The 12019-nt window shown below is 42.5% G+C and overlaps 1 protein-coding gene and 1 long non-coding RNA gene across 4 annotated transcripts in view; one reads left to right on the forward strand and one right to left on the reverse strand.

Annotated features, from left to right (window-relative positions):
- Positions 1-1340: 1340 nt before the first annotated feature.
- LRRC23 (leucine rich repeat containing 23) lies at positions 1341-11674 on the reverse strand. The gene is made up of 8 exons (XM_069978849.1): positions 11574-11674; positions 7805-7957; positions 6454-6566; positions 5585-5841; positions 3338-3468; positions 2219-2355; positions 1921-2140; positions 1341-1810 (listed from the first exon to the last, which is right to left on the reverse strand). The coding sequence occupies exons 2-8, from the start codon at positions 7952-7954 to the stop codon at positions 1796-1798; spliced, it is 1023 nt and encodes a 340-aa protein (XP_069834950.1). The 5' UTR covers positions 7955-7957; positions 11574-11674; the 3' UTR covers positions 1341-1795.
- A 59-nt stretch (positions 11675-11733) lies between these two features.
- LOC138799108 (uncharacterized) overlaps positions 11734-12019 on the forward strand; it is a 61989-nt gene continuing 61703 nt past the window's right edge. Inside the window, exon 1 of one of the 3 annotated variants that reach the window (XR_011364217.1) lies at positions 11734-11801. This is a non-coding gene — a long non-coding RNA (uncharacterized lncRNA). Of the gene's footprint in view, positions 11824-12019 lie in introns of all 3 variants that reach the window. The other 2 variants (XR_011364216.1, XR_011364219.1) reach the window with 2 other exon arrangements.

The raw sequence follows: 12019 nt of genomic DNA on the forward strand, positions 1-12019 counted from the left end.
ACGTAATGGCTGAGGATGAGCGGCAAAAGCTGGCGCCAATGTGATTAGCTGCTAATCGAGGGAGGTAGAGAGTGAGGATGACAAAATGGCCACCATCTCTGGGACAGACATCAATGTACTTGGTTCCCAGCCTCAGGCAGCTGGGAGTTGTAGTTCTATGAATGTTGGGGAACCCTAGTAAGAATATGTCAATCACCTCCAGCCCTGTACTCTAGAGGATTACCTGCATAGTAGTGACTATTACTCTGGCAATGTAGCGAGGCCCCAGATCTGTGATTCCTCATTGTGGCAGAGCAGACATACACCTATGGATTTATGTATTGGAATAACCATCAATAACAGACACTGACACAAGTGATAGAAACACATCTCCATTTACTCACAGTATTGCAGTAACTTAGAAACACAGAGCTAGTCCTCCAGGAACCTGTGATGGACTGATATAAAAATGCTGGTACCTGCAGAGTATTACAGGTGAGGATAAGCTTCCCTTATTGTACGTCAGCCTCTTGTGGCACCTGCTTAGTACTGTAAGACAGACTCTTCCCTATAGCACCTGCAGAGTACTATGAGGGCACACCTAGGAGGATATGCTCCCTACTCATGGCACATGGACAGTATTAATGGCTATAGCTCCCTCCATCTGGCATTATAGTAGTCAGGATAATATATAGTAATACAGAGTATTTCAGGATAACACGGCCTATTCAGGGATAGACTATTCTTCTGGCACCTGCAGAATAATGAAAGGTGGTACCTGCAGAGTATTACAAGATGTGTTCCCTTTATAGCACTGGCAGAGTATTACTAATAGGCTCCCAATACAGAACCTGCAGACTGTTATTATATGATCCCCCCTCCCTTATCTTGCAGAGTATTACGAGATACTAAAGTCCTTCCAATGTAACCAGTCAATAGTCTTACCAGCAATATTTGGCTATATTCTATCCACAATGTCTTTTTTGGCCATTTTTTGGGGCACCTGTCATTTGGCACCAAAACGCAGCAGTTTTATGCAAACTATGGACATAATTTGCATAAAGTGGCAACGTTTTGGCACCAAAATTACGTCCGTCCAAAAAAATGGCCACAAAACACCTAAACAAAGACATTGTGAGGGCATAGCCTTAGGGCCCTGTTCCACCGAACGATTATCGTTCGCATAAACGATAACGAAATGATAACGATCCAAACGACCGCTATTACGAAAGACCTGAAATCGCTCGCCCATTTACATGGAAAGATAATCGTTACTTATGATCGTTCTTGCGGTCGTCTTGTCGTCGCTATTGCGTTCGTCACTACTGCGAACGACCGAAGGACGTCTTATTCAATGCGAACGAGCAACTATAAAAATAGGTCCAGGTCTTATTAAACGATCAACGATTTCTCGTTTGGTCCTTAGTCGTTAACTGATATTCAAACGAACAATTATCGTTTAGAACGATTTAACGATAATCTGAATGATAATCGTCCGGTTGAATAGGGCCCTTAGGGTGTGTTCATACTAATGTATACATAACACATATTATACATGTGCTGCGGGCAGGCGGCAGACCCTCACTAGGATTAGTCCTATTGTCATTCAATCGGGTTAATCCTTGGCGTTTTGCAGTGAAGGCAAAAATCTGAGCCGAAATTTTTCATAGTATGTGAAGATGTTCCAGAAACCTCCATCGCACGCAGGGGATGTGGATTGTTGTTGGATCTGACTGGGAATCCGTCCTTGTCCAGATGCGGCCTTACGTTCTGACATCCTCCCACCTCCACCTATACACAGTAGCTAATGTCAGGCTTATGACTCAGTGATCTGAAAGAGAGGAGATGATTGTTGGGTGATCATCACTCCAAACCCTTCCATCCAATATCTTACACACATGTGAGAGGCTTTGGTCTCCTCCTCTGATTCCCTCTACTTACCCCGTCCTCCATTCTCGATCTTCGTGTCTCCGCAGCCTCCGTCCTTTCTTCCTCTTCAAAAAAATCCTTATCGAGTCTCTCCAGGTTAGGCAGTGCGATCAGAGTCTCCAGGCGGTAACCATCTTCCTCCTCGCATGGATTCTCCCTCAAGACCAATGCCCGCAGCATGGGCAGCACCTTCAGCTTCTCCGCCTCCTGGAGCTTGGCTATGAGGTTACCTCTACACAGGAGTATACACAGCTAAGGTGATGGAGATACTCGCTAGAATAAGCAGAAGGCAACTAAAAGTCATACGCACCTGAGATTGATATACTGCAGGGCCCGCATGTTCCCGGAGAACCCATCCAGAGCCTCCAGCTGGTTATCTCTCAGATGAAGGCTGGTCAGGTTAACCAGGTGCTCTAGTCCTGCCAATGTCTTTATGTTATTCTGGGCCTGGAGTCAATGATATTATAAAAGTTTAATTAACAACCAACCTATTGACTATGGGAGAGTATTGTGGGCATGCTCTGTGACATGGGTATGGACAACCCAGCTCTATAGTCCTAATATGGTATTTAGAGGGAAAGGGAGGTTCCCTCTATTAGTCAGAAAGCAGAGCTGCAGCAATAAGAGGCACAGAACTGACATGTAGACACACAGGGATGCATAAACTGCTTAATAGGTTACAATGTGTAACACTACAATACCAATGCAGAAATCAGGTTAAAGGAATATTTTTAGTTTTGTTTTTCTTTATTTTACATATAACTATATTACATATCCTGACACCTTATGTTCTCTCCAGATCACATCTCAGCAGTCATCTCCATATCATTACAGTACAATGACAGCTGACAGAGCATGCTCACAAAACTCTCTTATAGAAATGTCTCCACACTATAGATTCCTACTGTTCATGTGGCTGCTGTAAACTAAATATCTGGTCTGCTGTAAAAAAGATTGTTCAGGCAACCATCTACCAACCATCCAACACATCCTCCCACGTCTGATGTCAAATTGGGTGAATAAGTATGCTGGGACAACTCATTCAAGTGAGCAAAGTAGCAGATCAGGCTCCCATCAACATATATAGACAATAGATTGAAAAACAAACAAAACTAAAATATACCTAATTATATGAAAAAAAAAACCTCTAGGCATGTTAAAGGTTTTGATTGGCTGGGGTCTGGGTGTTCAGACCTCCAATGATTGTTAGATCATCAGAGCTGAGAGAAGAGCATGGCTAAGTGCTTCACTCCCTGGCTCACTGCAGGAACAAGACTGAAAGATTGAAAGTCTATAGAGACAGAGATCTGGGAGTGATGTGCTTAGCTGAATATGACATTCTGACTGCATGCAGTAGGCCAAATGTCATCCACAAGGAGTCTATCAGACGCCACAGCACTAAGAGCAGTAATGGCTGCTCTGCACTCACCAGGTATAGTTCCCGCAGGCTGGGTAAGTACAGGCCGGCCGTGCTCTGCAGCTTATTTCCTCGCAGCTCCAGGGTGTGCAGACTATTCAGCTTAGCGCAGTCCAGACTTTCCAAGGTACGGATTTCATTACCTACAACGCAGACAGTGGAAAGAGACAGAGAGATGAGGTGCTGAGTGCTAAACATGTCCTTAGCCCCAGTCTCTGATCAGTCTGGAGTCATCCTGTGTTTCTGAGAAAGCTAGATAACAATGAATATGGCTGCTATTAGAGATGCCTGTCTAGTTTGCCGTTTTGGTTTCTAATCCTACAGACCTTGTAATATGCAAAAGAAGAGCCCGTGGAGCCTCATCGATGAGTCTCTAAACACAGGACTAGCCAGATATCCCTCCAGGAAGGACCCAACCAAGGGGTGGCACGTGTAAGGAAACCACCAAAACCACCATATTAAGTGGCCCTATAAGTCAATGTAATGACAAGGGAAAAACCAAGGCCAGGTATCCATCCACATACAGCTGTTTCAGGGTGTTGCCCCTCATCAGTGTGGAGCACGATTCTGGCTAGGTGGGAGCAATGCCTCGTAGAGGCTGGAGGGATGTCTGGCTAGTCCTGTGTTTCGAGACTCTTTGATGAGGCTCCACGGGCTCTTCTTTTGCATATTCATGTTTCCCAGGGGGCAATGCACCTAGGATTTCACTGCATTGAACGCTTTCACTAGCAGACGGCAGTGTTATAGTTTGGCTGGTCTCCCTGAGATCAGCGATCTGTTTCTCTTACAGACCTGTAATGGCAGTCATACTGGTTGGAACCAAACCAGTGGCGTAGCTACAATGAAGGCAGGGAAGGCGACTGCTATGGGGCCCCTGCAGGAAGGAGGCCTGAGGAAGCCTGCCCTGCCTTCATGGTAGGTACCCTGCTCCCCCAGGGGTCCAGAGAGGAAGAGGGACCCCCACTGCACTGTTCAGCCCCCTCACTGTAGTGCCGGGTGAGCGGGCTGAACAGAGGAGCAGGACCTGCCAGACGGCACAGGAGAGGGATGAAGGACCTTTCGGTCACATGACCCAAAGGTCCTCAATACTTCTATGTGAAGATCAGCCCGGATTACAGGAGGAGGAGGGGGAAGCCTGGGAGCTGTAAGTGCTGTGTATTTGTGTCAGTGAGTGTATATATGTATCTGTGGGTATATGTATATGTCAGTGTGTGTATATATGTATCTGTGTGTATATTTATATGTCAGTATGTGTATGTATCTGTGGCTATATATGTGTGTGTATGTCAGCAATGTCTGTAGCACTGGTGTATATGTGTGTGTGTGTGTGTATGTCAGTAGTGTCTCAAGTGATTGACAGGTTTGCTCCCAAAGATGTTCTGCAGCAGCTTCTATTAATGCTGGACTGTAATAAAAGAACCCACCACTAATATCTGCTGCATTTTCTTTTATTTCTGGTTGAGTATTTCTTGTCACACTGAGATGATTTTCCTGTGTACAGTCTACTCATGGTGTATACATCAGCACTAGTGTAATCACATTACAGTATATATATGTGTGTATGTCAGTGGCGTATCTGTATATACGTTAATGGTGCCTCTGTGTGTGTATATGTGCGTCATTGTCTGTGTTTGGCGGGGGGCCCCATGAATCCTAGCTACGCCCCTGAACCAAACCTTCACGTTTGGTAACAACAAGTAGGGTCCTCTCTGATTGCTATTTTTTTTTTTAAAGGGGTTGTTCTCTAATCAACTTTTAAATCAACTGGTGCCAGAAAGTGCCAGAGATTTGTAATTTACTTGTATTAAAAATTTTAAATCCTCCAGTACTTATCAGATGCTGTATGTCCTGCAGGAAGTGGTATATTCTCTCCAGTGTGACACAGTGCTCTCTGCTGCCACCTCTGTCCATGTCAGGAACTGTCCAGAGCAGAAGAGGTTTTGTATGGGGATTTGCTCCTGCTGTGGACAGTTCCTGACATCGACAGAGGTGGCAGCAGAGAGCACTGTGTCAGGCTGGAAAGAATACACCTCTTCCTGCAGGACATACAGCAGATGATAAGTACTGGAAGACTGGAGTCTTTTTTTTAAAGAATTAAATTACAAATGTCTGGCACTTGCTGGGACCAGTTGATTTAAAAGAAAGTTTGGGGATGATCTACCCCTTTAATTCACAAAGTTGTATGTGCTATTAAATATTTAGCAATCAAAGACATTTTTCCACCTCATTCAGGACAATAATATAATGATAAACACCAACCAATCACATTGAGAGACTCCAGTCTTGGGTGTGCAAGTCCCTGAAGGTTCTGTATGCGGTTCTGGGCCAGGCTTGCCTGCTGTAGGTAAGGCAGCTCCCCCAGTCCACTGGCGCTGACCAGCTGGTTCTGGTCTACACGTAAACTTAGCAGATGGGTTAGGGATCCCAGTGGAGACAGATCTCGAAGGGAATTGTTGGTCAAATCCACATAACGGAGATGAATGAAAGACTCCAGGACTGAGATATCTGTGAGTTCCCTGCAGGGGAAGTAAAGCCCAGAAATGTCCTGTAAGTTTTATTCAAACTGCACGCAATAAAGAAGATCACGTTATCGGGTGAGTGCCCTCTCCGCTTTTTTTTTATATATTTGGAAGTATAACAACACTACTGCACATTGTACCTGACATACATGATACATGGTCTACAATGAATAGACCTAACAAGCCAAGCTACATCCTGAGCTACACTCACTATTCTGCTGGTGGGGTGACTGTGTACATACATTACATTACTGATCCTGAGTTACATCCTGTATTATACTCCGGAGCTGCACTCATTATTCTGCTGGTAAGGTCACTGTGTACATACATTACATTACTGATCCTGTACTGATCCTAAGTTATATCCAGTATTATACTCCGGAGCTGCACTCATTATTCTGCTGGTGGGGTGACTGTGTACATACATTACATTACTGATCCTGAGTTACATCCAGTATTATACTCCAGAGCTGCACTCACTATTCTGCTGTGGTGTTTATACAAAATATATATTTTACATCTGTATGATATCTGTAAACTGTCTACCCAAGGTGGATAGAGGAAGACAACACAAGGAGTCACAACCGCAACACAGATTATTAAACTTACTTGTCCTGCACATCTAATTTGACATAAGCGTGAGAGAGGCCATTCCCGGTCTTACACAGCAGGGACAGCCCTTCCTTCAGCATCTCTTCAGTCAGCGGCACAGGAGGAGGGGGCTGAAACATAGTAAACAATCAGCTTTAGGCCTCTTCTACACATACTTTTTTTTTTACATTTTATGGCTTAAAAAACTTTTTTAACAGCATTTTATTTTGCGCTTTGTGTGTTTTTTCACGTTTTTTGTTGCATATTTCCCCGTTTCATGTTTTTATCAGATTTCTTTTTTATTGCAGATTTTTTTCAAAAAAAAAATTACAGTTTTCATTTACAAAACACCTTTCAGCCGCCCCCTCCCCCTAACCAAAGGGTGTGTTTTATTATGTAAAATTTATCTTTTTCTGTTATAAATCATGTGATTCTTTGATCATGTAATTCAAGGATTTCTCCCGAATAGTGTGACCCCCCCCCCCCCGTGTGAAAAAGACACTAAGGGTACGTTCACACTTACCAAATCCGCAGCTGATTTCATTTAAATAACTAAACACAGCGTATGCGCTCCAGCCGGGATCCCGTGCGGCGCCGGAAAAAACTGACAGTCAGTTTTCTGTGGCCAGAATTCAGTGAATTCCGGCCGCAGAAAGACCTGTCAGTGCACACAGTGAAGCAAGCGGCTCCGGCCGCTCGCTTCACTGTGGGCTATGGTAAGCTCTGATGCGGGCGCGCGCTGATGCGCCCGCATCAGAGCTCCGCGGCCGGAAGGATCAACCGGCCGGTACTTAAGTACCGGCTGTGATGATCCGGGCACAGACCGGCCGTTCCGTGACCCGGCCGGGGTCACGGAACAGACGGTCTGATACGCCGTGTGAACATAGCCTTAAACAGGAAAATGTACATTATTTAAGAAGGACAAAAACATTAGTACGATTAAGCAAACTCAAAGCACGCTCCGGTTTGTCCGAACCCACAAGTCTGGCATTTGATTAGCGGTGGCTGCTAAAATTGGATGCAGCCCTTGTGAGTCCTTGAAAACATGGAAACAGCCATAGGCCATAGAGTATATCCATTTATTCCAGGACTCTTTAGGTCTGTGTCCCACTTTAGCAGCCACCGCTAATCAAATGCGAGTCTCATGGGTTTGGACGAACCTGAGCGTGCTTGGAAATTGCTAAACTCTACACCTAATCAATAGTAGGTGACACAATACTGAATATTAGCACTGGGAAAGCTGTATACGCTTCCATACAGATTCTACCCTACTTTTCCAGAAACTGATAAAATCCACAGAACAGACATTTAATAGAGGTCGAGAACGTGACCTTTCTAGGAGTCTCCGCCCCCTGTCCCCTGACCTCACCTCTTCCTTTTCCTGCTCCTCTTCTTCTCCCTCCTCTTCCTCCTTCTCCTCTCCCTCTTCTTCTCCAGCTTCTCCATCTTCATTCGCCTCCTCTATAGGTTCTTCACCTTCCTGCTCCTCATCCAGAACATCATCTTCTGCGTCAGACATCTCCTATAAAATAGCAATGTAGTGAGCCGTGTTGTGCAGTAATATTCTGACGGCCATCAGGGATTATCAGAAATTCCAAAGGGTTCCATTATGAGTGGGAGGCTATTGGCATTCCGCTAGTTTTGCTCAGTGGGAACGGGGCCTTAGGATAGAACACATTTTAAATTTTAAAGGGACCTGACACATTTTAAATTAAGTCCAATCTGCAGGCATCATGTAATGGAGCAGGAGGAGCTGAGCAGAGTTGTGGGGAAAGCTCCTGGATAACCTGTCCCTTATTCATGTAAATCTCTGCTCATTCTGTGCTAAGTAGTCAAGTGGGCGGTCCTACAAAATGATTGACAACTTTGTGTACTAATAAAGTGAGCTCTCAATCACTGAATAGGACCACCTACTTGACTGAGAAGCCCTGAATAAGCAGAGATTACATGACTGGCTATCCTGAAACTCTCCCCACAGACCTATATATTAATCTGCTCAGCTTCTCACACAAACAAGATGGCGTCGGTCCAGTGAGGAACTGTTGAAACATTTCCACGCTCTGGAGGACTCTGCTTCACCTCGTGTTACATAATTCACATATGTTAACTGGGTTCTCTCTCCGACTCATGTTAGAGTTATAGAGAAGGCAAAGGGGTCATGGGGAAGATACATGTTAAAGGGGTAGTTAACCAATTTATTTATTTTTCAAATTAACTAGTGCCAGAAAGTGTCAGAGATTTGTAAATTACTTCTAATAAAAAATCTCCAGTCTTCCAGTACTTATCAGCTGCTGTATGTCCTGTAAGAAGTAATGTATTCTTTCCAGTCCAACACAGTGCTCTCTGCTGCCACCTCTCTCCATCTCAGGAACTGTCCAGAGCAAATATCTCCTGCTCTCCAGACTGGAAAAAAGACCACTTCCTGCAGGACATCCAGCAGCTGATACGTCCTGAAAGATTTGAGATTTTTTAATAGTAAAAATAATTTGCAAAGCTCTGGCACCAGCTGATTTAAAGATTTTTTTGTGAACTATCCCTTTAAAATCATCAGAAGGTGCATCTATAGTGAGGGTACAGGGATGGATCAGTATTGGTGTGTGTGTGTGGGGGGGGGAGTACCCCTTTCTGGGACCTTCTCTATTGCTCACTGAGATCAGCACTATGTATGGAGCCCATAGATCTGCCACCTCTTCCCTGGGGCTCTCCAGCTGTTGCAGTATTATAACTCTCATCATCATCAGTATTATATCTCTCATCATTATCAGTATTATATCTCTCATCCTCATCATCAGTATTATATCTCTCATCATCCTCAGTATTATATCTCTCATCATCATCATAATCAGTATTATATCTATCATCATCCTCAGTATTATATCTCTCATCATCCTCAGTATTATATCTCTCATCATCATCATCATAATCAGTATTATATCTATCATCATCCTCAGTATTATATCTCTCATCATCATCATCCTCAGTATTATATCTCTCATCATCCTCAGTATTATATCTCTCATCATCATCATCATCCTCAGTATTATATCTCTCATCATCAATATTATATCTCTCATCATCATATTATATCTCTCATCATCCTCAGTATTATATCTCTTATCATCATCATCATCATCATCCTCAGTATTATATCTCTCATCATCAGTATTTATATCTCTCATCATCATCATCATCTCTCATCCTCAGTATTATATCTCTCATCATCCTCAGTATTATATCTCTCATCATCCTCAGTATTATCTCTCTCATCATCAGTATTATATCTCTCATCATCATCAGTATTATATCTCTCATCATCATCAGTATTATATCTCTCATCCTCAGTATTATATCTCTCATCGTCATCATCCTCAGTATTATATCTCTCATCCTCAGTATTATATCTCTCATCCTCAGTATTATATATCTCTCATCATCCTCAGTATTATATCTCTCATCCTCAGTATTATATCTCTCATCATCCTCAGTATTATATCTCTCATCCTCAGTATTATATCTCTCATCATCCTCAGTATTATATCTCTCATCCTCAGTATTATATCTCTCATCCTCAGTATTATATCTCTCATCATCCTCAGTATTATATCTCTCATCCTCAGTATTATATCTCTCATCCTCAGTATTATATCTCTCATCATCCTCAGTATTATATCTCTCATCATCCTCAGTATTATATCTCTCATCCTCAGTATTATATCTCTCATCATCCTCAGTATTATATCTCTCATCATCAGTATTATATCTCTCATCATCAGTATTATATCTCTCATCATCCTCAGTATTATATCTCTCATCCTCAGTATTATATCTCTCATCATCCTCAGTATTATATCTCTCATCCTCAGTATTATATCTCTCATCATCCTCAGTATTATATCTCTCATCATCAGTATTATATCTCTCATCATCAGTATTATATCTCTCATCATCAGTATTATATCTCTCATCATCATCATAATCAGTATTATATCTCTCATCATCCTCAGTATTATATCTCTCATCCTCAGTATTATATCTCTCATCATCCTCAGTATTATATCTCTCATCATCAGTATTATATCTCTCATCATCAGTATTATATCTCTCATCATCCTCAGTATTATATCTCTCATCCTCAGTGTTATATCTCTCATCATCCTCAGTATTATATCTCTCATCCTCAGTATTATATCTCTCATCATCCTCAGTATTATATCTCTCATCATCCTCAGTATTATATCTCTCATCATCAGTATTATATCTCTCATCATCAGTATTATATCTCTCATCATCATCATAATCAGTATTATATCTCTCATCATCAGTATTATGTCTCTCATCATCCTCAGTATTATATCTCTCATCATCAGTATTATATCTCTCATCATCATCAGTATTATATCTCTCATCATCAGTATCTCTCATCATCAGTATTATATCTCTCATCATCATCATCATCATCCTCCTCAGTATTATATATCTCATCCTCAGTATTATATCTCTCATCATCAGTATTATATCTCTCATCATCCTCAGTATTATATCTCTCATCCTCAGTATTATATCTCTCATCATCATCATCCTCAGTATTATATCTCTCATCCTCAGTATTATATCTCTCATCATCATCATCCTCAGTATTATATCTCTCATCATCATCATCCTCATCATCCTCAGTATTATATCTCTCATCATCATCATCCTCATCATCCTCAGTATTATATCTCTCATCATCCTCAGTATTATGTCTCTCATCATCATCAGTATTATATCTCTCATCATCATCATCCTCAGTATTATATCTCTCATCATCATCATCATCAGTATTATATCTCTCATCATCATCATCCTCAGTATTATATCTCTCATCATGCCCTGAAAGCCTTTGGTGCTCCCCAATGGTGCATGTTACTCCCCAATCTGTGGATCTCCAGCTATTACACAACTACAACCCCCAATAAGCTCTGACAGCATTCGCCTGTCGACATCACAGCATGCTGGGAGTTGTAGTTTTTCAAGAGATAAAGAGCCACAGGTTGGCAAACACTGCCATATATGATGGAGAACAGGGAGACAGCGATAAACAGCCATGGATGGTTTTACATGCAGAGAATCCAGCAGCCGCAGCCGCCATTACTCACCTGTCCTCCCGGCTCCGGTTACTGTAGACACACGCTCGGCATCTAAACCTCGAAATAGCGTTACTGGTTACTATAGAAACCACCGGAAGTGTATACACCTGGCTCCATGACGACTGCTGTAAGGTCAGGTGACGCTAGCCCCGCCCCCTCTGCGCTGCTCAGTCAGTCTCTGCGGGGAGGCGGCGGCCATTTTGTCAGATTTTACCTCAGCGATGTCTCCTGTGTGAGGTAGATACAGGGCGGCCTGAAGGTAGTGACGTGTAATGTGCTACTCAGGAGAACCTGGGCCCATATAATCTATTACCTATCTGTTACATCTATAGTATGTATAATATATATGATACTGAAGGGGAATTATTACTATTACCCACAATGTTTCCACTGCATTGGTTTGGAAACAATAGGCATCAATATTTTTTTGTAAATTCTTTAAGCTGGGCTGGTAT

Source organism: Dendropsophus ebraccatus, chromosome 8 (assembly GCF_027789765.1).
Source record: "Dendropsophus ebraccatus isolate aDenEbr1 chromosome 8, aDenEbr1.pat, whole genome shotgun sequence".
Taxonomy (NCBI): domain Eukaryota; kingdom Metazoa; phylum Chordata; class Amphibia; order Anura; family Hylidae; genus Dendropsophus; species Dendropsophus ebraccatus.

What these genes read in the sequence shown, in the direction of transcription:
- LRRC23 (XM_069978849.1), bottom strand. Translation starts at nt 7,954, where the DNA reads ATGTCTGACGCAGAAGATGATGTTCTGGATGAGGAGCAGGAAGGTGAA. An exon ending in AGGAGCAGGAAAAGGAAGAG is followed by an intron (nt 6,567 to 7,804) that starts GTGAGGTCAGGG and finishes ACTATGTTTCAG; the next exon opens with CCCCCTCCTCCTGTGCCGCT. An exon ending in GCCTGCGGGAACTATACCTG is followed by an intron (nt 2,356 to 3,337) that starts GTGAGTGCAGAG and finishes CATTGACTCCAG; the next exon opens with GCCCAGAATAACATAAAGAC.